The 27,742-nt window shown below is 40.2% G+C and overlaps 2 protein-coding genes and 1 long non-coding RNA gene across 37 annotated transcripts in view; 2 read left to right on the forward strand and 1 right to left on the reverse strand.

Annotated features, from left to right (window-relative positions):
* Positions 1 to 3,532, forward strand: part of madd (MAP-kinase activating death domain) — a 62,172-nt gene extending 58,640 nt beyond the window's left edge. For all 35 annotated transcript variants that reach the window (XM_032519349.1, XM_032519365.1, XM_032519378.1 and 32 more), the window contains one exon: positions 625 to 3,532. In XM_032519349.1, the coding sequence (XP_032375240.1) occupies positions 625 to 738 (114 nt within the window). In that variant the 3' untranslated portion in view covers positions 739 to 3,532. The remainder of the gene's footprint in view (positions 1 to 624) is intronic.
* On the reverse strand, positions 3,226 to 26,556 carry bbox1 (butyrobetaine (gamma), 2-oxoglutarate dioxygenase (gamma-butyrobetaine hydroxylase) 1). Its single transcript, XM_032519638.1, has 8 exons — positions 26,342 to 26,556; positions 23,553 to 24,019; positions 23,037 to 23,151; positions 10,257 to 10,455; positions 9,303 to 9,408; positions 8,930 to 9,126; positions 6,781 to 6,947; positions 3,226 to 5,180 (listed from the first exon to the last, which is right to left on the reverse strand). The coding sequence occupies exons 1-8, from the start codon at positions 26,451 to 26,453 to the stop codon at positions 5,020 to 5,022; spliced, it is 1,524 nt and encodes a 507-aa protein (XP_032375529.1). The 5' UTR covers positions 26,454 to 26,556; the 3' UTR covers positions 3,226 to 5,019.
* Positions 11,911 to 22,565, forward strand: LOC116691784 (uncharacterized). The gene is made up of 3 exons (XR_004332549.1): positions 11,911 to 11,921; positions 13,803 to 13,808; positions 22,424 to 22,565. It is a non-coding gene; the product is annotated as an uncharacterized LOC116691784 (long non-coding RNA).
* Positions 26,557 to 27,742: the final 1,186 nt, after the last annotated feature.

Consider the following 27,742-nt stretch of genomic DNA (forward strand, 5'->3'; position numbering starts at 1 on the left):
TCATATTAATGTAAAAAAATCGTATAAAGTGAAATTGTCATGCCATGGGACCTTTAACTGTCGTTGTGAACATGCCAAAACATACTGTAAAATAAAGTGGAGACATAACTTTGGCGCCACCCGCTGGTTACACTGAGTAAGGTGACTGCAGGGCCAGACTCTCAAACGGTGCTGGAATCCTTTAAAGGTCCCATGGCAAAATTTGGATAGAGAAACCACCCCCGTAACTGCCAGAAGCTCCTCACCGGATGCTGATTGGTACGATCCGCTGCTGTTTTCAGACACAAATGGATTTTTGTGTCCGATAAAGACAATATCCTGTCGTGGGCACCAACTGGTTACATCACAAAGAAACTACGATGCACTGGTGAATCAGTAATATTCATCAGTTAAGTCCAGACAAATTAGGATTTTGGCGCAATCAACAAAGCATGAAGGAAAGGGCTCCCGCTGAGTTTTTAAATACTAACCCTAACGCCAAAGCATGCGACAGTCAATATTCCTGCAGTATTAAGACTGAAGGGAGCCTCTTGTCTACCTTTGTTTCTTGTGTTATTTGTAACTACACTCAAATGTAACCTCACCTCTTATTATCCTCCTCATGGCTATTTTTTCCTTCTGCAGGCACATCAGATCTGTTACTCGGTCCTCTGCCTTTTCTCCTACATGGCGGCTGTGAAGGGAAAGGAGGCGGAGGGAAAACACAAGATTCTGTCACCGAGACCCCTTCCTAGCTAGTCTACGCCCCCCCCCCCTTCTTCACTCCCCGTACTCGCAGTGCCTCTCTACTTGAAATGGCATCTACACTCTAAAACCACAGACTTCTGACAATCCCCAACTTATTCTAAGCACATAATTCCTTTTCCCTCCTCTTGTATATACAACCTAAGACCCTCTCTCGACTCTGTTGTGTAGACGTGTTTAGTCTGTGATGTCGTGTAAATACTTTGGGCCCCTCACCGCTGTCGTCCTGATGACCATACCAACTAGCTAAATGTTTGCCTGCTCCTTAACTCGGGAGAAGTGACTCCCCCTCGAGCTACACCCCCCCCCCCCCAGCGTGAAAGTCCTCTGTAATTCCTAACTGTTTTTACCGATAGGAGATGTGAGGGATCGTCCCGAGGCCCAGAGTGCATGCAGGTCCCGTGCACAGCCTTGACTTCACTACAGAGTAGCCCCCCCCCCCCCCCCCATCCGTCTCCATTTGACTGTGTGAGTTATTCCGTGATCCGTGGTTACTGTAAACTTCCAGTCTGTCCAAGTTTAAACTGGTGAGACATCCAGAGACCTTCTTGTAGTGCAGGACGTCCCACACTGGAAATGCTACTGTACCGCATGTAAACGCTTCTTAAAAGTGTTTGAAGCCCAAAATAATGTGAGTGTTCTCAGATGTGTGCTCTTGCCCTAGATCAGCCCCCCAGGCTGAATTACTGTTCTAGTTCTACTGTACAATGTCTCGTCTGTGGTCTGCTGTTATTGATTGCATGTTACTATGAGGATGAAAAATAAATATTATATATATTTCTATATATAGTATTTATTTAATATATACATATATTGACTGTACATTTCTCTGGAAAACAAAATGTTACAAATTGTTGATTTGCTAGATGTGCAATACTTAATAAGTAATTAGCCATTGCCAGAGCCATGCTTTCTTGGGTTAACTGGCTTTCACAGGGTGAAGAATGTAGGAAAGAACTGTTTTTCTGATGACTTCAGTTTGACTGTTTTAAAGTTTGTCTTTTAAAGGTAAATCGACTCTGGGTCACATACGGTAAAAAAACGGCCGCTGTGTTGCTCTGTACGGTGCAAACTTTGGAGTGTTTTGCACTCAGGCCACACCCCCAAATGAATGATGTCACAGCAGGTGTTTTTAAAAAAGCAACAGGCGGTGGAGATGCTGTAGTAAACGTCAGAGATGGTATAGTATCTCTCATTTGAGGTCAGCCTACAAGCCAGGGGATATGCGTCTTTGATAGTCTAAACTGTGTGCGATGCTGTGGTAACGTTATTTAAAAAAAAAAAAAAGAAAACGAAGAAAAAAAAATAGTACGTGCCCTTTCTGTATGTCAAATAGAAATTTAAGAGGAAACCCAATCCACCTGGCGCCAACCGGTGTTTCACCAGTGTGTTGTGTGACAGCAGGAGGCGCTGTTGCATGGATGTTTTCATACTTTATACAAGCGGTGGTTGTTATTACTGCGTTTGTCTTTAAAACGGGTCACTCATCTTTTACAATGTTCACGTTAAAACGATCACATTGAAACTGTAGTGACCTGTCTTGAGGTTTTCCTTTTTCTTCCCATTCTGACGAAGTTGCGTGAATGCAGCATATGAAATATGTTTGGTTTGTGATTCAGCCCCCCAATTTTCAGCTACACGGTCACTTTTTCTGTTGGCCCTTGCTTGTTAGAAATAGTGACCTGTCTGAATATTGTCATCTCATTGGCCTTTCTCTTACCAGTTATAAAGGCTGAATGACACCAGAAGGGTCAAGAGTAGCAGAAGAATGGAAAGTCAAAGTTTCTGACACTGAAAAATAATATAAAAAGAAAATACTTGTAGAAAATGTGATGACTTCCATCCAACCCTGCCACCTGCCGTCACACTGGGGCTGCAACTAAACATTTTATTTATCAAGAAATCGTTTGCTCAAAAAATGTCATAAAATAGACAAAATGCTCAATTCCCAAAATGTAAGTTGACTTATTAAAACTTGTTGTATCACACCAACAGTGCATAATCCAAAGTTATTTAACTATCATAGGAAACCACCTGCATTTTCACAATCGAAAAATACTTCAAGTATTTTATTTTGGTCCCATGGTGCAACACCGCCACGGCTCTGTCAGGTTTGGGCCTGAACACCGTAAGCAGCCAAGGGAAAGAAAACACCTGTCTTGACATCACAGACTGGGTTTTGTGCCAAAAGTACCAAAATCTCCAAACTGACCAGCAGCGGTTTTCCGTCCTGTGATCGATCCTTTAGACGTTTTAAACAGCTGTGGTCACCTGCTTCCAGAGGAGGTCAAGTCTTAATGTTGTTTCTGCTCCGTATTAGTAAAGAACAGTTGACTCTGGTCCTAATGCTGACCCGTACTTTTACAGTGAGTGAGTGGGTGTGTGTTTGTGTGTGTGTGTCCATGTGGTGAACAGTTTCTCCAGATCAGCAATATATGGGTACAGCTATTTCACTGGAAGATGTTTTTTTTTTTTTTTTTATTCTGACATGCTTGTGTTTTTAGTGATTTACTGTGCAAAGAGAAATAATCGGTAGGATTGCTCAATCAGAAGATGCTGTTTCTTTAATGAATATATTATACATAAATAATATATAAATAAGACGGAACTCGATCTGAAGGATCTCTAACACTGGTTTGAGACTGGGGCACAGCTCTTCATGCCTACGTTTTTTTTTTTTTTTTTAAACTGGAGTATTACAATTCATCTGTCATTGTGCTAGCCGGCTGCTGTAATGAGAGGGAATAAATGAAAAGAGATGCCAGGAGTTAGTATTCCAGCATTTGAAAAAAATATTTATAGAATATGTACAGCTTTGGCAATATAATAAAAGTTATCGCAAATAAAGTTCAGCCTAGTTCATCGTCCTTTTATGAAAGAAAAATCACAAACTTGCTCTACAAAATGCAAGTTTAATAGTTTGAGTCCAGATTGAACACAACCATTAAAACTATGAAGACCGGAGGTTGCTCTTTAGTATTTTGAGTGAAATGCAGTTGATGAAAGTTAAGTTTTTATCACCCACAGAGGATAAACCAATCATACTCATCACTGGTCAGCATGTCTGTGCACGCCTGATCAGACCGACTGGAAAATTACATCCACGTTCTCTTTTATTAGGTTACATACAAATGACATAAAGGGTTTTCTTTGAAGAAATATTTCTTTCAGTAACAGCAGTGAGCGAGCAAGAAAACAGACTAAATCCATCCCCAACTGGCCGTATTGAAACATGAGAACTTTGTGCCTTTTAATAACATGAACACAGTTTATGCTTATTTGAAGGATCAGGTTACTTGTATTACAAAACATCTTTTATCCCTTAACCATGGTGGTTTTGGATCTTTGATGCTTAGGATACCTTTGTCTGAAACTTCTGGGGGTGAAAAAAAAGTTCTGCTCATCCTGTATACGGCACAATAAGGCATTAGCATGAGTTTCAAAAGTATCTTTACTGTCCACTGAAAATCTTTTTTTGCTAAGATTAACAGGCTGGTACGGCACACTGTGTCTCAAAAACTCAGAGAGAACCCACACTTTTCTGTTTGGCCAGATGCCACAAGGGTTAAGTAGACAGTGCACATGTCTTTGTAATTTGGTTGAACTGACCTTTTTAAATTTAAAGTTCTGCAGTACATTACAGCTACGGTACTTAAGGCACTTTTACTTCAGACTGCAACTTTACAGAATGAAGTTAAGTTAAGGACACCACATCCTTTGTTTTGGCACAGGATTGGACCAGAGAGGTAGTAGTGTTGCAGGCAGTAAGAAAAACCCCTTTACATAGCCCAAGAGGCTCTGTGTAAAATCACCACCACGTTCTCTACTCCCTAAATACAGTGTACACTGTGGTGAGCAATACATTAAAATGTCATGAAAAACAGAAGTCCGTGATTATAGAGTGTTACATTGATAATTGAGGTTTTTCTCTGGCAGCCAGGTTGCTAAATATTTAACCAGAGAACTGGGCATGAAGAATTGTCTTCAAAATAAAAATGTAAGCTTATAAAACGTATTGGTTAGTAGTTCCCAAGACTGAATCCATAAACACCTTAAACATTTGCCAGCAAGGTGTTTTTCATAATCTTTGCACTACGTATTGCACTACGTTACATGTTTAGAAAGTGGCTATCATCATTTAAATCAGAGTCAGAGATTTAGCTCTTGACATATTGTCAGATACTTTAGTGTCTTTGCACTTTGCCCTCGGCGTTTTAAGAGCAACATTGGGCTCAACTGACGGATTAAAGCCACTCGTTGGTCTCTTATCGGAGCTTAAATGTTCCCGTGGACCGAGGCGCGGAGTATCCGGAGGCGAGACATGACTTCATCCCAGTCCAGGTAGGCGCCCTCAAGGTGTCGCATCCTGTCGCGCCGGCTGATGTAGTCCTTTCGCCCGTGCAGCAGACGCCAGTTATCAAAGGTCACTATGTCGCCTGAAACACACCACCACCAAAACATCAGTTACAAAGGTATGAGGTAATTATCATTCAATCCTTATTTCAGTAAGGAATTGAGTGCTCTTGGTCTTGGAAGCAACAATCACTTACAACTGTAGGTAGGAAGTAGTTCAACTAGACATGCTAATGTTAAACACAGTTTAATCAATTTCTTACACCTTAGCTTATAGTTTTTGAAAGGTTACCGGGGCTTTTTTGCGTACCACTTCCCCCTGTGGACAAACCGTTACAATTCTTAATTTATGATTGGACTGTCCAGGTAATAACTTTGTGCTGGCCTTCTAAACTCTGGTTGATTCGGGAAACCTCCTCCGAGCTACAACCGACCATCAAATTATATTTATTTATTTTTTAATTCCAGAGCTTGCCGCCCTACGTGCACGTGCTCCACCAAAACAAGTTCCTTCCCCGGGCTATTTTGGAGAGAGCACCGCCCAAGACAGTTGTGATTGCTTTAAAGCCTAATAAATGCCAATAAACCAGAGCACGGTTTCCTCCTAAGCCAGAATGTTGCGCGGACTAGCCAGACCCTCCTCTGCAGCGCTGTGGAGGAAGGTCTGGTCAATGCAAGACTAGGAGTTTAGAGAGTGGTCGATTCATTGCGTCTCTCCTCTCCATGACAGCGGGCTTTTTTGAGTGCGGCTATTTAAAAAAACAGGTTCAACACTTTGACATGATTAGACGACACCTACAAACAGGTGTGTTTGAAGCGTGCTGAACCCTTTAACCCTCATGTTGTCCTCGGGTCAAACTGACCCGTTTTCCTATATCAATGTTCTTTTTAATTCCCCAAAATAACATGATTGATTCCAACGCTCTTTGGCAAGTACAAATCTCTACTTTCATTAATTTTGGGTCTTATTCAATTTTATAGCATTTGGGGAAACAAATTGAAGTGGTTTATAATAGTATTGAGTAAAAGTTGACATATTCCAGTCTGATTATCCATCAACATACATTCCTTTAATTTTAATTCTGAATTTCTGCTTTTCTACTGCAAACGTTAGGTATAATTTCCTATAAATAAGGTTTATTGACCATAAATTCCTAAAATAACTGTAAAACTAAAGTTAATAAGTTAGTGTTGAAAACATTAAAAAAAAAGTAGCATTGAAAAAAAGGACAAAAACATAAGAAAATGTTAAAAACGTCAATTAAAAGCCTCAACAAAAGTGCTGATTCTCATGGGAAGACACCACAAGGGTTAAGCACCCTCGAGGACTCAGGATGGATGCTTCCTGAGTCCCAACACTGAGGCGTGGACCCTAGCAGAAATACTGCCCCCCCCCCCATGAGGTCATCTGATTTGGTCTATAGTGGCCGTGACGATGACACAGATGTTGTAGACCACTGTCCCATGTTCTGTTGACTACAAGCCTGAGTTTACTGCAGAGTGGATCCTTCTCTCTCAGAGGACATGTTTTCATGTCCTTTATTATTACATTTTTCATCCACTGAATAATAATCATAATCAAAGCCTCAGAAGACTGTAACTGTGATAAGGAAGCTTTGCAGATACTGAACATTCCCCTGTGCTAGTTCTGTTCTATCAGAGTTTACAGAGGTGCACGCTGACCTGGCATCATTCTGTAGGTGACCACGTTCTCTGGTCGGTTCATCATGTCCACGTAGGCCTTCAGCGCTCTGTAGAAGGGCTGGACCTGGTGCACCGGGAGGTCCAGCACCGAATCTCTGGTGGCGTTGTTGAAGTTTATCCTCTCGACTCGGCCGTCGGCAGCAACCCTGCTCGCAGGAGGCAGAAGCACAGAAGAGTTCAATAAAACAAAGATGACTCGTGACTTTCAGAAGTGAAACTATCAGTCGATTCAACAACAATACGTTAGTCTGGCATGGCGGGCCTTCCTCCACAGAGCAGGGCGCAGGGCTTTGACCGAGGCGGTGAGAATAGGGGAGCGCACTTATATCGACACAAAGTAATTATACATTTACTATCTGCAGTACTAGTTGTATTTTACTTGTGGAGGAATAAATCACTGCAATACAATCTTGAGCGCGTCCCAGTGTGTTTATGTGTCTCTGCATTTAGTCCCTCGCGGCAACAGAAGGTAACGGATATCGGGCCCAAAGACGGACATCTGGCAGACTTTCCAGCAGCACCGGAGCAATGGACTAACAAAACATTAAGACTACTACTACTACTACTAACTGGCTATCTTTTTCATAATTGATTAAACATTTAAGTCACATATCTAGCAAACATGCCAAATTCGCTAGTAGGGCTTCAACTAATGATCACTTTTTATTATTGAATAATGATGACAAAACAAGCATTTTGAAGACGCCTCTTTGGTAGGGTGACCAGACGTCCCCGATTTTGGCCACCTGTCCCCGGCTGGATCTGTCCCCGGAAATGTCCCCGGTTTTCACTGTGACTGAAAGACCCGAAATTGGAATGAAAGAAAGAAAAAACTGACAAAACGTAGCCGATAGTCGCACACCCTACACACGCAGACTCAAGACAGCCAGAGCCAGCGGTGCTCAGAGAGCCGTGTTTTACGATGCTAAAATCACTGATTATTTACATGGAGTCTGGTGCGTTTAGCGAACGCAATTTCGCGGACTTTTATGTTTTAAAAAGGATCTTAATCTTTAACAGAAAGGTCGACCTCCTTAGAAATCCTTTCGATAATGTTGTCAGACACTTAGAATATTAATCTGAGTCTGTTAGCAGCTAAACGAGCACTTTTATGAACGTAAATACAAGCTGGACAATTATCCTATTAACTTCCATTGCAGCGATCTCGTTTAATACTGCATCATGTCAAAGGAAAATATGTCCTCAGTAGTTTTTATTGTATCTGATTCTCAATGAGCTGTTGCAGAAACAAGCCTTGAGCAGTAAAGCAAAAGCTGTCAGTAGTTCAGTAAACATTACAACATTATGAAATATTGAGACTTTCTATCTTGAAATATTAAGACTTTCTATCTTGAAATATTAGGACTATAAGGACTTTCTATCTTGAAATATTAGGACTTTTAATCTTGAAATATTAGGACTTTCTATCTTGAGGTGTAGTGGAGTGGAGTAGGAAGTAGCAGCAGGGGTGGGTCTAGGATCATACCTTGGGGGGGGGGCCCTAATAAGAACAGCTCTAGGTCTAGTGTCCCCGTTTTAAGTTTTACAAAAATAAAAACATTACTTGTTTTGGAGGTAAATACGCTTCTGAGCTGAAAATGTCCCCGGATTTTGTCTGAGAAATCTGGTCACCTTACTCTTTGGGCTCTGGGAAATTTGGCAGGAATGTTCCATATTTGCTGCCATTTTATAGACTCAAATGAGAAAAAAATCTTGGTTCCAGTAATTTATCCCAGAAAAGGATGTGAAGGACATATAATTAAATGTTTTCACCTGATCTTGTCAGGTATTTTACATGGCCGAAAGTATGTGGACACATTACCATTGGACCCAAATACGCTTGCGAAGACAATATTATTGTGCTGCTATAACACACTGCTCTCTTTAAAAGTGCTTTATGAATCCATTTGACTTGAACAATCTTCTGCTCCGCGTGGTTTTGGAGACCATTTGAAGAACATCTGGACATGATACTTCTGAACAGCAGATGGCAGTGTTCCATTTCAAATGCCACACACAAAGTCTTAAAAGAAATGTGTGAGGTCTGGATCGGCTTCATATAAAGATAGAAAATGAGTGGGGGAATTAAGAAAAACAACCAGTGATCTGAAAGCCCATCTCCACTTACTCGATGATGCATTTCTTGGACTGCAGCGTGAAGTCGCAGTAGTCCGTTCCCGTGTCAGTGAAGTCCACGAGGAGCGAGCTGAGTGTCCTGAAGGCCTCTGGGTCTTCACGCTGCAGCTGCTCAGCCATGTGGAAGCCGTCCACCACCTCGCTCTCCCCTCCTTCCTCGGCCTGGTTGATGCAGTGCAGAAACTGCACCTACAACAGCCCAACACACACATGCCGCACAAATGCTCGTTTTTTTTTTTTTTACAACTCTAATGATATAAAAGCCAAATGCCAGCGTCAAAACAAACATAAAAGCAGCACATAAATACACAAGTGACACCATATTTGTTTGGAGCAGTTTAATCCTCTAAAGAGATTTTACTCACTCCTGGTGCGAAGTGCAGTGCAGGGTAGTCTGAATGGAGACTGAGTCTTCCTGAAGTGTAGGCTACATTGTTTGCCATGTATTTGTCCTTGACCTGCCATGTGTGCCTAAAGACAAAGACAACATTTGTTAATAACCTCTACGTTATTTATGTCACTTTGGCTTTAGAAGATGAGATATTAGGATGTGTGGAGAAAAGGATGAGATGACATGAACTTTGCAGGGATCCCTGAGGGGAACGTGGGCAGCTTCACAGGAATGCTTAGACTGTAGTCCTCTTCATTGAGATGCACAAGGAGTCGAGCACTAATGAGCTAAAGTTATCTTCTATGTTCTGTTTGCATGCCCGACTCGTAAAACGGTCTAGTTTCTGTGATGGCGGGCCTTCAGCTTTAGTCTGCAGTGTCTTTACTTCCAGCAGCATGAGCTCATCCGCTGGCAGTGGAAAAGCTTCACGCTCCAAACCTCTGTTCTGACTGAGTGCACCAGGTAATTCCTCTAGCTTAAAAAAAAGCTGGAATGCTCTTAGGTCGTTTTCCCCGTCTCTTTCCCCAAGTAATCAGCTCCGCAGTAAGTCAAAGTGATGAACTCCGGTGTGATGAAAGGGCCAACAGACACTCTCTAAGCTTCTCCATGGAAACAAAATGAATCAAAGCCACAGATAATTGACTGTGGACACGTTTTCCTAAACATTAATGTTGTAAAGTGAGAATCTGAGAACTTCTTTCATCAAAAATATCTAGCTGTTTTCCCCCTGCTTCCCTGGAAAAGGCATGTAAACACAAGTCTATTTGTGTGTAATTTTGACTAATGACACTTCCTGGGCTCTGCTCCAGTTTAAAATGTGATCAGTGGAAAATTCAGCAGTTCAGGATTTAGTGAGGAGTCAGGTTATAAAACAGTGGCTTGGCAGGGGATGACAAGGGAATAATGGTTGAACGTCACAGAGTCTTACCCATAGAATGTCAGCCTGAGATAACCAATCCGCTCAGCTAGTCTGGCCACTTGGCCTTGCTCTACCGGAGCGCCCTTCAGGTAGACGATGCCAACACGTCGCAGGGCCGAGAGCCAGGCCAGCGCGGCCTTATCGTCATGGAGGACTTCCTGGTAGTCGGCCGTGGGAATGCGCAGTTTGGAGTCCCAGTAATGACGCTCTGAATTGAGAAAGAGGATGTGGAAGAAATGTCACTTAATCATAGTGGGGATTTACGTAAATATAGTAGACTTTTTCAGTTTTTTGTTTGTCTGAAAAGAAATAAGCCATGTGTCTGCAATGCACCGCCGTTGAGCTTTTCCACAGAACAGTCTGTCTTTGTCCTGACCTGTAGCTGCTCTGTTAGACAAACAAACACTGCACAACAAGAACGGAACTGATCTGTATCATAGCAACTTGATCAGATATCACATTCTTTTTTTTTTCTATTTAGGGTTAGGTTTTTGCATGGACATGAATTCAGAATTCACAGATATGAGTTTGAATGCATAGAGATACTTAATGTTTTAAGACACCTGCCTCAACTTCATCCCATTGTTTGGTTCAACTTTTAACAAAAAAAAAAGACCAGAACAATCCTGGTGTGCAGCAGGAATGAGCGACGGTATAGAGCATGCCTGTTCCCTTATACTTTCCGTCAACACACATCACTACGTTTAGGACATATTCTTTTACCGAGATGGCGGAAAGAAAGTCAAATAATGTGCCTGAAGCGCTGTCTGGTGTGCTACAGGCAAAGAAAATCAAGCATATACAGTATATCAAGTATATTGAACAAACACATTATCAATGTGTAGTTGCATATTTTTTGCCAGGCTTGAAAACGGAACTAAATATTGAAAAAAAAAACATAAGTGGCTAGCAGTGTGACAGTGTGTGTAACTTTATTTTTGGTCTCCTGTGTCTTTCATTTAAAAAGAACGTTGCATGCAATAGTCAACGCACTTCCAAGATGAATAGCCCGCTGAGAAAAATATGCCTGTCTCCATTAGACAGACAGACAGAAGTGGAAAAATCCTCCCACTGCTCTCCACCCAGCTGGCTCCACTCCTTTTTCCATGCAGCCTCTCTCCAGTGACTTGCGCAGAAACAGCTGCTAACTACATTTGCGGGGGGGGGGGGGGGGGGAGGTTAGCTGAGGAGATTGTGTACCTGTCTGTCTGATGTTTGTGTCTCATCCTCGTGTCTCTTTTCAGCCCCCGCCAACCTTCACAACAGCTTTCCAAATGGCTGCATCACAAACACCTTACAAGGCTAAAGTCAGCAGGAGACAGACACACAGCAAGGCGAGCTCCCTGAACCTTTAAGCATAATTTATCATCCTCAAGTGTCTAAAAAAAAACGCTAGAAGACAATGTGACTGTTTTGCTCTGAAGGCCATCAAGATGTACTGTTGCAACCGACTGTTGATGAGGAATTTAGGGGCCTCGTCGATGCAGGGAAGCACAAAAGCACGAGATGAAACATCAGTCAGAAACTCAGTGATCATCATGACTCACAGACTGCCCTCCGAGCTGTTGTCACAAATGATCAGCTTCTGGCTGCACGGTTCAAAGGGTCAGGAACTCCCCCGCTTGTTAAAACTCGTCAAGAGGACGGAGGGAAACAAAGGCAGAAAATCCAAAAGTGGGGCAAAGGTCAAGCGTGGGTGTTACAATTGCTCTTGTGAAACTGGACCTGGATGTGTCGTACAGTCACGGCGGTGTTTGGACTCCACATTTCAGGGTGTCACCCGTGACAAAGAGGCTACGGCGCTGGACGCGGCGTGCATTTACATCAGCTGAGCAGTCCTGGCTGCAGTTCAGCACGCTTCTCATCTGGAACACGGCCGGGTCAAACAAAAAAACTTTGCATGGATATCTGCCTCCTAATCATATTTAAAAAAAATGGAACTGGGAAGGCTAATAACAAATGTTATATTAGATGTGAAGAACCAGAAGGAAGTTTTTTTTAGTCTCTTATCGGCTCACACACCAGATCAAAAGGAACAAATAAGGGCTTTGTCACCCCAACTATGCTGCAAATACAAATCTGGTCGTATTCAGTCAGAGCCGGTAAAAAAACGAGCTTCAATGGTGGAAAAGTATATCATCTATCAAAGTAATGTACTTACAACCTATTTCCTGTACTTTTACCCCAACATATTTCAGAAGAAAATCCTCTTCTCCACTGCACATTATGCAACAGCTCCAGTTACTGGTTACACTTCACATTCAAATTTGAATTTAAAACATATGATCCATTTACTGCATACATACTGTGTGTATTGCATCCTTGGTATTTGGCTTATCAATTATTATTAAGTTAAGTGTTATTAAGTGTCTATGTGTATTAAGTGTCTATGTTATTAAGTGTCTATTCGGTCATGTGTTTTTAATGATGCATCATAATGCTGCATCATCTTACATGAGATTTGATGTAGTTTTGTCTGCTTTTTGTATGTCTTATATTATAAGACTTATATATCAATGCATTAGTAGTATTAATCCAGGGATGTAATGTATGTTAATACACAATAAGAAAGAGGCCATTCTGAACATCAACTTTTACTTTTGACATTTTTCTGATTTTGTTTTGATTTGTTTCATTTAGCACATGTAGAAAAAATAACAGTGTTACATATATGACAAAATAAGTTTAAAAAAAAAATTGTGAAATTGATCATTAGGGTTTAAAATGATGGGAAAAAATGGAAGTTTTGTTTAATGATCTGTGAACAAATTTGAAGATCAATGATTTGATAAATGTTAAGAATGCAGAATGAGTGAAACAAAGGTTAATGTGTGTTAATGTTTGAAGCTAACGAGCCAATGATTCGGACCGCTTGCTTTTGCAAACGAAAAATCTGTTGCAGCTTAGTTTGGTAAGTGCTAGCCCAGGCAATATTGCAATAACTTATAAAAGGATAAATCCTAGGACTAATATTTCTGTGTTTATAGTAGATTTATAATCAAAGCTCTAATAGCGTTGTTTTTTAAACAAACTAGCTCTAAAAACAAAAAAAACACTGTACACTACCCGCTCAGCCCGACAGACGGACACAGTTAGAGACTGGCTGGTGAACACAGAGGAGCATTCAGCAGCTAAAGAGCCAGACACGTCCTTCAGGAGTAACCAATTCCTTAAGTTATTAGTTATTATTATTCACTAAGTGGCCAAAAACACAGCTCCTAATGAATGATAATGTTGCCAAATTCTCAAAACTGTATGTCAATGTTGTGTTCACAGCTTGTTTACACTGCTTGTTAAAGCAGGTTTAACTACATTTGCTCATTTGTGCAAATAACACTGGATTTCACAGGAAGGGCTGTACCGGGGTATGCTTGAAGGGATCCATCTGACAGTCTGACAAGATAGTATATGGGCATAATCCCCTCTCCCATTTCCCCCTTGGTCGTGGTCTGCTACAGTGGCTTTTCCAGATGAGAAAACCTGAAGCTCCGGTGGCTGTCAGGCATCTCATGGCAGTTTGGCTCTGCCCTCACTGTGCTCTATTTAAGCTCAGAGAGCTGCGTCGCTCTCCTCTGCAGCTGTGAGAGCCTTCAAAGCTCTGTTTCAGTCACTGCAGTTATCCAGAGAGCTTTTGTTTTGACTCGGATACGTTTTTATCACAGAGCTCGGATCAGCTCCCTTCAATGGGCCGTGTGTGGAATGCACAGTGGAAGGCTCAAAGCCAGTTGGGCAGAAACAACCTTTTTTTTTTTTTAAAGAAAGAATGGGCTTTATAAATTAGATTCAAGCTGCCGTTTGTACTTGAAGCACATTTTAGAGATTGTATGGAAATAAAATAGAATAAGATTGCTTTATTTCAGCTGCAATCTGATCCCTAATTCTAATTCTATATTCCATTCTTGGATACTTATTTGATTTTAGTGATGTTTTAGTATCAATAAAGTGGTGGAATGTAAGTACTTTACTTTACAGAGTGAGGTAGTTGTTCTTTACTCAAGTGTTTCCATTTGATGCCATTTTATTCTTGTACTTCATTACAATTAAGTTAGAAATATTATATGTATTTCTTTGACAGCTGCAGTCACTAGTTACTTAAATTAAGATTACAGATTACCTAACAATAGCTACAAAATGCATACATTTATAAATTAGTGCCTTGGCCAACTATGACAGTAAAATGCCACTTTTTCCAGTAATGCATCAGTAATAATAATCCATTATTATAATATATAGTAGAACACCCACAGAGAGCCCTTGTTATGCATTGTCAATATTTTTACTTTTGATACTTTAAAAAACATTTTACTCATAATATACAGTACATGTACTTTTTCTTAAGTGAGAGCCTGGATGCCGGCCAAATGTAGCCCCGCCCACAACATTTGAGTTTGGGAAGTTGGGTCTGGCCTTGATCCGATGTGGAGCAACTATGCTCGAACCAGAGCTGTTTGGACCAATCAAATTGTCGGGAAAGGCTTTATAATATGATGGACAGATGATAAACAGTAACGTAATCAACCACGTCACTAAAGAGCGCTTGGGTTGAATTTATTTACAACAAAGATGGCTGCCGCTGGAGAGTGGAGATGGGTAGATTACGCCATTATAGAAGATATCGACAGCGCATTCATTTTAAAAGAGGAACAGAGAACCGCGATCAAGACATCTGTCGATCGGAAGTATGTTTTTACCGGCCTTCCTACGGTTTTCATCAAAAGTTCAAAATAAAAGTTCAGCTGAAACACGCCCCATAATCCCAGCCCATAGAGCAGTATCAGACTCATCTTCTGACTACGATCTGAGTACGACGGCGTCAGGCTACTAAAGTGACATTTTTAACACACAAATTTGACCAGAAACATATTCTTACATTGCAAGTATCGCTACTTTTACTGAAGAGTTTGAAATACTCACCACTGAATAAAGCAACTTTTGACTTCCCCATTAATGACAGCAGGTACTAAATCATTAACACTGTTTCAAGTGTAAGTGAATACAGATTATTTAAGCAGGGTTCTTCACCCCCAATGCAGCTTGTTCACAGCTGCAAGCACTAAATCTGCTTAATGAGTAATGATTAGTGTTCTTGAGAAGGCATAGCACCCATTACATTACCATAGTGGCAACATGTTGTGCATTCATTAGTGTTAATTTTACGAAATTAGCCTGCCAAACTTAAGAGCAACTAAATTACTTTAAAGAGGGTGTAGCGACATATTTGGTAAACTGTTTACTTGAAAAGAACAACATATGTTTTGTCATAGCAGGCATAACGTTTCAACATAATCCTATTTTCACCAGACATTTGAAAAATACAAAATAAACAGTGTTCCTAGTTATATTCCAGTCAACAATTAGCATGTGTGTTTGTGTTTTGAAACATACCTGGATGACAGAGCAGCCAACCTCTGCTCTCCCAGTTTGGAGGAGACAGAGTGAGCAGTGTTTTTCTCACTAAGAAAAGCGGATTTAACCCAAATATAGTTGATCCGTAAAGGAATTACAGGAATATACTGTGAAAAATAAACTGTGTGGGTGACAAATAGTGAAATTTGTTGGAATGTGGCCAAATTTCTCTTGAAAAAGATATCTGATATGTGGAAGCTTTGGCTAACCACCGTTACTGATGACATCGCCAATAGTCTATAATAGCACACAATGACAAAAGCTAATTTTGACAAATGGAAAACACTCATAGTTTACAGGTTAGATTCCTCAAATTCCTTGCTGGTTGATAACGCACCATATGTACACATGTATGTAAGCATGTGTTTGGAAAGACGGTTCTGCTGAAGCTGTAAATGGTGTGTGAAATGACTGTCAGGTTCGGGAAACCAGTTTTTCCATGGATGGACCTCCGCAGCTATGTTTCCAGGAGCCTTCTCTGTCAACTGACGAGGGATGACATAGAAGGCTAAATTCAGACCAGATGGCAAAGGGGAAGCACCAGCCAGACAGGGAGATGACAAATCAGCTGCTTCTTGGTTGAGTTATAGAATCAGTCAGTGGAATTAATATGAAAAGTCCAAACTCAACTGAGTCTGTTTGGTCGTTTACAGTAACTGTCCAATCTAAATGGCATACAATAATTGATGTATATATTGAAGGTATTTAAAACAGGATATAAGAGCAATAAAAAAAAAAGTAAATTGTCACAAGCAAGACTTCACACGACAAAAAGAATTGGTCAAACTTGATTTTGTTACACACGGCTCTTGTGAAGTGGAGAATTTGTTAGAGCCGTGTGAAATTAATACCAGCACACCTTTTTCCAGTATTTGAGTGTATCCAATTTAAAAGTTAAAAAAGAAAAAAAAAATTAAAAATAGTAAAAGAAATAGTCTTTAAACTGAGTAAAAGCCAGGGGAAAAATGGGGTCCATGCATATTTGAAGATAGCGCTACTTTCAGCTCCCCTTTGGTTCTTGGGCAGGCTCCTCTAAAAAGCTGAATATACTTCAAAAATAATGCAAACACATAAAGAGGGTGTGCAAACTGTTCTGTTTACACAACTTTGGGTGTCTGCATAGGCTGATGTGTTGACATGTGCAAACTGCTTGTGGTCATACATTTCTGTCTGAACATAGACAACCACAAAGAGTGGGCAGATATGTGGTAATTATAATTTCTTTTAAGGCTTTTGAGCAAAAGAGATAAAAGCTGCTGCACAAAATATTTTCATTTCATGTCAATGCACTTCAAAACAATCAAAAAGCTTTTTCAAAAGTACTACTTGTGCGTACATATTGTGGAAATCTGTACAAAAACAAGCCACTAGAGTAAAGCTAAAATTTGGCTGCGACTTGAAACTAGGGATGTTTTCTTGGCAGGTCAGAGCAAGACAGCTGTTAGAGTGAGAGAAATCTCATCGCACCTTTAGTGACATCATTGTTTTTAGTCAATTTCACTCTTGAGAAATGTACGATAAATCTTACATCTGTCCAGCACACTCCTTTCCCTAGGCTTTTACTTACAGTACTTGCATCATATTTTGAAACTGTTGGACTAAACAACACTGTATGATACCCCAGACACCTGTGTCCATGGTCAGAATGAACTTTGTAGAATAAAATAAAATCTATTATTATTGAATCTGTTAATATTGTATTGTTAATGTTTTACAGAGGGCTTCATTTACTAGCAGCAGTATTGATCAATACAAGTGTTAAGGCATCAAATACAAGGAAACTACATTAAGATCAAAATCTCAATTTTAACTAAGTGTGAGACGGAATAAGAAGAATATATAAAATCAACCCTTTTTTATTTCCAAATGGAGCTTATGTTCTGCTACTAAAATATGAAATGAGCAATCTACTGCAAGGAACCAAAACAATCTGCAAATGATTATAGTAAAAAGGCGGAAATGTTTAAGCTCTTTTGTCATTCAACCATTGTTGCTTGCTGCGTAAAACTCAAAAACTTAAAATGCAGAGCAGAAAGAAATGTCAGGCCCGAAAGGCCAAGCAGTGGTGCTGACTCCCATTAGTACAACTTTATGCAGTTACTCTGAGTGCTGACAGCAAATGACTCAATGTGTCACAGAAAAGACATGCCATTATGCCTTCTCAATAAGAGAAATGGTGTAAAGTAGAGCCGCAGCGATTAATCTATTAGTTGTCAACTATTTTGATAATCAATTAGTCGGTTTGAGTTTGAGACCAAAGTACAAATTCATTGATTCCAGCTTGTTAAATGTGAAAATGTTCTAGTTTCTTCTCTCCTCTGAGACAGCAAACTGAAAATCTTTGAGTTGTGGACAAAACAAGACATTTGAGGACGTCATCTTGGGCATTTCGGAAACACTGATCCACATTTTTTTTACCATTTTTATAGACCAAACAACCAATCGATTAATCAAGAAAATAATCAACAGATTAATCAACAATGAAAATAATCGTTAGTTGCATCCCTCTTGTGAAGCCAAGAAGATAAACTCCTTTTACAAACTACCGATGTATGCTGGTGGCAAAGTGTGTGAGAAAAGGCTGTGAGCTATGTGTCTGAGCATATTTGTTTTATTATTTAACCTGTTTCACACCCCTCTTTTAAATACTAGTGACACAAAATTAGTCATGATTCCCGCCCTGACTAAATAAACATGACAGGAGCAAAATGGGGGCTCGAGACGATGACATGGTTCAAATACTAAAAGCATCTGGCAGGTGTTTGAGTCAATCACTGACAGATTTATCAGTAAGGGAAGAGTCGTTGGCATTGCAGATAAGGTTGTGAGTGACATACGCTTTTGGTGTTCCCGATTTCATTCAGCATCGTCACTCTCCTCCAAATGACATGAAAGGTTCAAAGTGCGCATGCAAGCCAGAAAACAGCATGTGTGATTTCCAAAGGTCGAATGAATGAGATGAGATGCATTGTTTGTGTTGACGATTACAGAAATGAAGGCGTTTGTTAAAGACAAATACATAGGACAGCACGGTTGTCACTTAGCTGTATAATTCAATATTTAACTAAAGATGCCACCTGCTGAGTGGCCCATTAAGAAGTTTGTCCACGGAAATAAGCGAGACAGTCTACAGCCTGCCACAATAAGGCAAATTCCAATGGTAGCAGGAGCTGGACATATCTGACCAAAAGACATGGCCAGCCATTGAGCCATTCCACTACCTTGGCAACAAAAATCCATGCACTGGAATAAAAACTAAAAAATTAGTGTCCAAACAGTAACAACGGTATATTGGGATATTATAGATTGAGGGAGGAAATATCCGTAGGAACCCCTTAGTCTAGGACAGCAGCCAGTTTGAGGTTAAATTCCTGGTTACACATACCTACAGACTCAGGGATTTGTCCGTTCCCAAGGACGGAAATACTGACAACAGTGAGCTTGTGTTCGGTAAGAACATGCAGATCTGTACTTGACCCTCACTCTAAATCAGTTTTCCATATGGCAGAGGCAGAAAGGGGGTCTGAATGAGACTCATTTATACAGACGTCAGCCTTTCAGAAGGTCCACTGCTTTACCCGGTTTTGCATGCAAACGTTCTGTTCCTCAGTTCTGTTTTGACTACAGTAGAGTAGATGTGCAAGGACAATAAACTAGAGATGCCGACAAATCACATATGCATCCAATACGCTACAGCGGACATTTTAAAATAAAGGCCCACCTGAAGAACTAAGTCATTTCAAAGTAAAATCAATCTGAGAATGATTGATATTTAAGCAACCAGAAACCCAACTTTAACACATTCTTGTTGATCACTATATTTGGGACTGTATAATACAAGATTAAAAAGTTTTCATTACAATATAATACTGGTACTGGTTCCATGTTTCATTACAATAATAGCTGCTGCTGAACCACATAGTGCGGTTTGAGTTGCACAACTCCATAGAAACGGTATAAGCAAAAGAAAAAAAACATTACTTCAGACATAAAAGCGGGAGGTATTGTAAAGGCTGAATAATATCCCCAGAGCTCCAATTTTCATATTGACCTCACAGTGTCCCGTGTGTGCTTAACTTTCACTGTTGAGAACACTTTAACAGGCATACTTGGGCCAGTAAAATCTAGGTGCACTGCATGAAAAAGGAAACAGAAATTCAAACTGTGGACTACGCTTCAGTGAGTTAACGTCATGGAGAAGTAAGGAGTGAGAATAGGAGCCAAAGTCCTCGGAGGTGAATGCTGTTCATCATCCATCTTGTGAGAATGTAGACCTTCCTGGTAGTTTTTGGTGCAAGGAATTTCATGCTGACACTCAGGAGGAAATAATTAAAGAGAGAGAGAATGTGTGTGTGTGTGTGGTGTGTGTGTATGCGCGCGCGCACTTCATCTTGTATTGTGTTTTGGTGCATAAGCGCTCCTGGCTCTGACCTGAGAAAAAAAAAAAATCTACATAATGACTATGCCCTATCTGTCTGTAAATTGTTATGGGTGGATCTGTTTACACTTCAACATGAATGGAGGAGTTCTATAGCACCCACTCACACACACACACAGCCTTAATCAGCCTGGAACAGAGCAGGAGCCACTCAACCCTGTGGGTCCTTCAGGACCATGTGTGTGTACACAAACCCGACTACAGTCCATCCCCCGCTCCACTGAAATGTTGCTACCTTGTTCCACAGCTGAACTTTCTCCTCTGCTGTCTGGCGGACTATAAAATTATTGGGCTATTGTAAATGTACTGTAAAATGGGTTCTCTTTCCATTCTTATGTTACTGGGAAGAAGAAAAATGGTGGGAAAAAAAAGTTGAAATGAGAGGCTTCTTTTTTTCCCCAGGAAAAGGTTGGAGAGAAAGTCAATTTTCAGAAAACACATCCACACCACACACACACACTGCTTAATTACATAACAGATGTTAACAAGAATGTATTCAAAACCACTCAATTTCTGCTGTTGCTACATGCCAAGTGTTTACCATTACATCTAAATTCAAAATAAAGTTCTCCTTTAAGTTGTCCCTTTTTTGAATTAAGCGTTAAACACACCTAATTTAGACAACTTTGATGTGGTTCAGTACAAGTAAGGCTTAATATTGTCAGCAAAATCTACTTGAATATAGCAGTATTTGTAAAACTAAACCAGAACAAAATCACAGACTAGACTTTTTGTCATTTTACACTAATGTTAGGCTGAAATTGTTTTCAGTTGACTACCCTTGACATACTGTTTTATAATACAACAATAATGATTGAACAGCAAAGAATTAGACATCAAAACATAAACGTGATACAATGGAATACTGCAATTACTGTGTTCACTGTTACAAACATTGATAACACTAACTATTTAATCGTATTTCTAATATACAGAATATAAATGGGCTGCTTGGATTTAACATGGATTTGTTTGGACTTCTGCAAACTATGACGTTCATAATGGCATGTGGTCATATTGGATGTAAGTGTCACCCGTGGCGAGCCTCACCGGGCCAGCTTGTTTACTATTCATACAAGCAGGTAACACTCGCTGCTTGCCAAGCAGACAAATGGCTGTTCTCAGATAACGCTTTGAGAATGCAGGAACTCATGACAGCGTATGTTCATCCTGTTAATTCTAAGACAGCTGCGTTGTGATTTATGGCTTCATATTAAAAAAAAAAATCATCTCTTTGATCAGGGTAATCAATTAGAAAGTAATCATTAGTTTCAGACCAGTGCAATCCAATCAGAACAGACCGTCTTTGTCCGCAGTTTAAATGTATTGTGTGTATTTTTGTATCTAGTTCAACACTACCAACTTCATGGTAAATTAATTTGGGGGGAGATGAGCACATTGTAGTTTTCAAGAACATCACAAATTGAATGAAGGTTCTACATAAAAGGCCCCTGATACACAGGCCCTCAGTAACCAATTTATTAAAGTGATACTTCATTGATTAGCATTTAGTTTTGCATCAGAAGAAACCAGGTTGTATTTTTGAATCTTTCCCTCCCTCATGTCCCCCTGAGACTAGATTTCTCTGTATTTTGGGTCTGAAAAAAAGCCTCTGAGGACGCAAACATTATCATTTATCGTCATTGGAGGCATTTTTGCCCAGAGACTATGGACTACTATGGACTACTAATATGTGGTCTAGAGTGGTCTAGACCTACTCTATCTGTAAAGTGTCTCAAGAAAACTCTTGATATGAGTTGATACTATAAATAAAATTGAATTGATTTGAATTGAACTACAGCCAGCTAGTTTCACATGTTTTCAACCCGCCCATAGGGTGTGGGACTGTCACTCGCCGATGTAACTCGAGTGTCAGCAATCTTGAAGCTAAGCTAAGCTAATAACAGGCTCTCTCTTTTCAGCAGCAAACTTTTAAAACAATGATGTGCATTCAAACTAACATTGGTACAGATTGGAGAACATGCAAGAAACTTTATTACAGACGGAATACTCAACACACTACGTGCTTTGCCTGCTACGTAGACCAGCACCTCAGCCTGCGGTGTCGCTTGATGACGCTAGCTGGGTAAGGGCACATTGAAAGCAGTGTGCGTGAAAGAGGAAAAGTGGGATGAGGACAGGAGTTTGAGCTAGGTGGAAAGCTAACTCTAGCTGACCACCTGTGTCCGCTCATTAGACAACAAACTGGACTACATCCAACTTCAACAAAACTCCCAAAACAAGTTCAGAGACAGCTGTGTTTCTCGACAAGGAGGGCTGTGTTAACACAGACACGGACTTGTGCAGAAAAGCGGTGCTTTTATACGACAAGTGCTAACCGCTGGTGGAGTTTGTGACTGTTAAATGCCGACCATTCCACATTCCACGCAAATTCACCGCTCTGTTTATACTCGGTGTTTACACCAAGTGCTAAAGCTATCAATGCGTTAGCTGAACTTAACGGAGCCTACAATGTGTGTGTACTAAATGTAGAATAACCTAAAATATCCCTTTAAGTCTATTTAGCTAAACTGAATTGCATTTTATATATATATATATATATATATATATATATATATATATGTTTATATATAACCACTTGTCAGTATAACACAAAACAATACAGCAGCACCACTGACTTCAAAATGACCATATATTTGAATCAACACCTCTCTGTTTTAACAAAAACGTAACATTAGAACTTCCACAACAGTATGATTTACTGCAGAACTGTTGTAGAACATTGGGTTAGTTTAAGCTTGGTGTGCCTAACAAAGTGGTGACTAATTATGTTTCTGTAGGAAAAATCCCTGTAGAGCACTTACAGAAGCTGTACATGCATAAGGAGGTTGTCCTCCAAGCTAATCCAATCCCAATTACATGACATTCTAAAATACAAACTTTTACTGTAACATTGAAATGAAAAATATAAAAACTTGACTTACTGTTGAGGAAAAGCTCTTCTTGCATGGCTTGTCTGGCAGCAGCAGAGAAGCAGCGTTTCTTCAGCCACTCTGCGTCAAACACACTGGTGTGCAGGTCGGGCCACACAATGGACACCTGTGGAGAGACAGAAAGCTTATTGATCCTAATTGGCCAAAAATGTGTGAACCTTTAAGCCCAAAATCTAATGAGTTCATGCTTGAGTCCAAGTGGACATTTGTTTCAAATTTGAAGAAATTCCCTCCATATTCACAAAAATGTGACATTGACCCAAAAACAAAGTCAGAGGGCCAAACTGGTTTTAAATATTAATTACGATTAACCATATTATGAAACTTGTACATTAACATAAATGAATAATGAAAGCTAATACAACCAAAATGTCAATTTTTACCATCCAGTGGAACTGTAAACTGTGTGGAGGCTATAACACAGACAGTTTGGGTCATTTAAACATATATTTTGTTCTTAATATAGACTATAATACTGGGTGTTTAAAGATAATGGTAGCAGCCTACCTTGTAATCATTGGTGACCTCCACAACGTTAACACCTGTGTGGATATCAAGATCAGACATCAACAGTTTCCGGGCCTGAGCAGACTCCAGGGTACACAGTGGACACTGGCAGTTGTCTCTCAGCCAGGTGAATGGGTAGAGACTTTGTCCTCCATCCTCCCACTCCACCTCCATCATCCTCTCTTCATCCAGAGCCCGGACATGCCTCACTGAGTGGTGAGCCAGAGGGAGGGAGGCAGATCCTAGTGTGTGCTGCCCACGAAGATGCATTGAAGTCAGACAAGAGGGTAGTGGACCTGCAGCCCGCCCTGGTCTACGACAAGCCCTCAACGCCTGACAGGCCATAGCAGCGGTACTTCTCTGCAGGGCAGGCAGGGCGAGTAGTGCAATGTACTCATCCACATTTCTGAATGGTTCCCTCCAGGCAACAAGGCTATGTTTCCAGATCAGAAATGGCCACCAACTCTCTGGAGTGTATGTGAGAAAGGCAATCAATACAATGAAACCATGGGTTAGTAAGAAACCAAATGATCAAATCACCAACATTAGGTGAATAAATTGTCTCAGTGTCATAATAAAACTAAATATATAATGAGCCAATGTGAGAAAGGTAAAATAATGCACTAATGCTATAAAAAGCATCAACAACAACAATGTTGTTGTGACTTAAGTTAATGGGAATGATCCCCCAGAGAAGGGGGCCTTCAATTAAAAGTACTTTCTTGCTCACAAAATAGCCAAAATGTAGCCTTGTGCTAGGTGTTTGGTCCCTTGTCTTGTGTTTGTCTGTGTGTGTGACTGTTTATGTGTGTGTTGTCTGGTTCTGCGTGTGATGTTTTGTCTCCCTCCCTCCCGTCTTTGCTCTGTTTTTACTTCTTTTTTTTTTGCCCTGGGACGCATTCTCCGTCTCAGTGTATTGTTTGTAATTGATTGTTCCTTAAATATATAAAAATAAAAAAATAAAATTGATGATAAAAAATACTATAAAGTCTTGAGTTTATCTCTGCAGAAAACTAAAGAAATACTGGTCAAAGGTGCATATAGTCTCATTGCCCACAATCTGTCATTTCTGAGATACTCCAATTTCTGGTTCATGTCAGTTGTTTCCCTGTGACTAGTCTAGATTGACGACGATTCATTTACGGGATTGCTCCGGTGCCGCTGGAAGATGCACAGGATGTCCCTCATTTTCGGGGGATGTCACCTTCTGCTTTGTTTTTGCTGGCATTCAAAACTCCGGTCAATTTATGAGGACTGTAGTTATTTCTGCAGGTAAATCCAGACAACTATCTGTCCAATCTGAGTTTTCTATTGCACGACTAAAACAAACTTTGAACGTATACGTTCCACTAAAACAAGTTTCCTGCCCGAGACTTTTTTGCAAAAATACTGTTATACGTGTGCTTAGCACCACCCAAGACAATTACGATTGGTTTAAAGAAATTCAGTAGACAGCAGGGTTACAGTAGCCAACACAGTACAGCTAATAATAGAATAAAAGACAGTTATCTCAAAACAAGGTTGGTGCCCCATGAACGTTTGGCGTATATATGACCACAATTGCTCTGTTATGTCATAGCTGGTTTTAAGTCTACCATAGACGGTTACGATTTTATGGCTTATACTCCAATTGTCAATGGAGGAATTGTACTCTATTCTTACTTCCGGAACCGGCTGTGGGCGGGACTGTTGAGGTCTATGTTGTGTGTACTAGCCAGACCGTTCCCCACAGCGCTGTGGAGGAAGGTCTGGCAATGCGAGCCTGGCCTATGACAGACACATTAGTAGCCTCAAAATTATGTAAAGTAAAACTAGGGCTGCGACTGACAATTATGTTTATAGTAGATTAATCAGCCGATAATGTCCTTGATTAAATGATTGATCGTTTGGTCAATCAATAAAATAACAAAATCTGAAACTTTCAAACTTCCTTGAGCCCAAATTGATGTCATCAAATGTCTTGTTTTATTCTGACCTACAGTCAAAACCAGAAAGATTTTTAATTCACTATTATATTAAGACAAGGAAAGTAGCAAATTGTCCCAAAAGTTGTATAAATCATTGCAGCTTTCATGAATTCCAGCTAGTTGATTCGTTATTGATTCAGTCGGTTGTGACCATCTGTTTGTATTGATCTTCTTAGAACAATGCTTTTGTGTAACTTAGCCTTTTAAATCCAATTCATGATCTATATTCCTCTTTATTTAAGTGTGGGTCATTCTGCTCGCTTACTGTAACGTGTTTACATATGTTTAGATTAAATATGGCAGCCTCCACTAACTGATATCTCAAAATAGAACGTGCTAGGTTCTGGTTTCGGGTGGCTGTGAGTTTGATTACTACGCGACATAAGGTAACGTTATTGTCGTATCGACCAAACAAACCAGAAGAGTTTGATGAATGCTACCGTTACTTAGCGTTAGCTATACAACCAGGTGACGACAGCTTAACTGATAAGTACATTTGTATCTTTCGTTTGTCTGTCTAAAAGCCATAAAAACAAGAAGAGAAGAGCAGGAAAAGATATTTCGCTTTGGAGAAGTTCCTAAACTAGTTGTTAGCTAGTTAACGTTGACGCAAACACATCCGGGCTATTTATTAATAACCTTAAATCCCTTTCACACTTTGGCTGTCTCAAACCGCTGCTGTCTCAGTTTTAAAGCTAACAGAGAGACTAACATTCTTCCACTGCTGGGTTTCTTTACCGGTTTGCTTTTAAGTTTCTGTATTAAAGCACAGTATTAACTAGCCAAAGTGTTTGCCAGTAACAGACGTTAACGTTACGTTACCTGCAATATTTTGTCTACGGTTCCTCTTCCCCACGAGCGCCGTCAACAGCGTGTCAGTGTGTGAGAGCGAAAGTGGGTGAAAGGTTGATGGGGAGGCTGTACGGGATGACATAATCACTGTACAGTAAGTGAACTTAGCTCTACTTTTCAGTCCCAACAGATAATGGAATCCTGAGCCAACACGGATGTGTTTAATAAACAATATTGATAAAGTACAAGTGTCACCCTACAAATTGTTAAATATAGGAGAGATTGATTGACTGATTCTGTCTCCTCCTGTGTTAATGGCAGTTGCAGTTTGTGAGTCAGAATCTCAACCACCATGTGCAAATGTTTCTGACCTGCTTGTGGCTCTAAATGAAAAAAGATCAGCAAAGGAAATAATTTATCCTCTATACTGTAGAGTCACTATAGTGACCTTGACTATCTATAACAAATGCAGCGTTCCCGGCTAATCAGATGGATGTTTGGGATCATAAGGACTTGTGACAGTGCCTTTAACGACTGTATGAGTTGGTTGTGTGACGGTTAAAAATAATTTGCATGAACAATATAACAATATATCCATTCAGTTTGGTGTCCAAGTACCTTGGATTTCCATGTACAGTACTTCCTAATTACTTTGCCCTAAGTCAAATATCTCTGAGCTTTCAGAAAAGTCCAACTTCCACTGTCGTTATAGGATGTTGAAAATGTTGATTTTCTGAAATCTTGATGTCAGAAATTACGATAATTGTAACATGACATCAGGAAACTAATCAACACATTGATCAATAATGAAAATATTGATTAGTTATATACTTTCTACGTCCTTTGCAGGTTCAGGGACGATGACCAGTCCAGTACCCAGTGGATGGGCAGAACAGTCTTCAATCCAAGTTACGCCTGCCAAAATCACACAACCCATCCATCCAACCATCCATCCACCCATCCATCCATCCATCGTCGTCCGCTTATCCGGCATCGGGTTGCGGGGGGAGCAGCTCCAGCAGTTCACACAAGTTCCACCTATTTGTGACATGGCAGACCTGAGTTACAAAGGGTAGGCCATGATTATTACAACCCAGTCACCTTTGCAACTGACATCATGTGTTAATTATCAACATTTTAAACACTAACATTAACAAAGAAACAACTTGTAAGCCTTCACCAAAGGTTAGCCTAAGTGAAGGATGTTTACATTATTCAACACTGGACTTGATACCACACAATAATATGCAGGATACAACATTGAACCATGTATTTGATAGTTTAGGCTTGTAGTTTAAGTACAAGTCTCCTGAAAGCTCAACTCTTTGAAATCTATGTTACATAAATATTTTTGCCCCTCTAGATGATGCCAATAATTAGTTTATCTAAATGAGAAACCAGGGGGCATTCCCCTTTCCTGGAAACATGTAG

This window comes from Etheostoma spectabile, chromosome 1, assembly GCF_008692095.1.
Source record: "Etheostoma spectabile isolate EspeVRDwgs_2016 chromosome 1, UIUC_Espe_1.0, whole genome shotgun sequence".
NCBI lineage: Eukaryota > Metazoa > Chordata > Actinopteri > Perciformes > Percidae > Etheostoma > Etheostoma spectabile.

Bases quoted from the DNA above. Each gene is read 5' to 3' on its own strand.
- bbox1 (XM_032519638.1), bottom strand. From the start codon at position 26,453: ATGTCATCCCGTACAGCCTCCCCATCAACCTTTCACCCACTTTCGCTC. The intron at 23,152-23,552 runs GTAGGCTGCTAC...GTCTCTCCACAG, and splicing joins AGGTCACCAATGATTACAAG to GTGTCCATTGTGTGGCCCGA. The intron at 9,409-10,256 runs GTAAGACTCTGT...CTTTGTCTTTAG, and splicing joins CTCAGGCTGACATTCTATGG to GCACACATGGCAGGTCAAGG.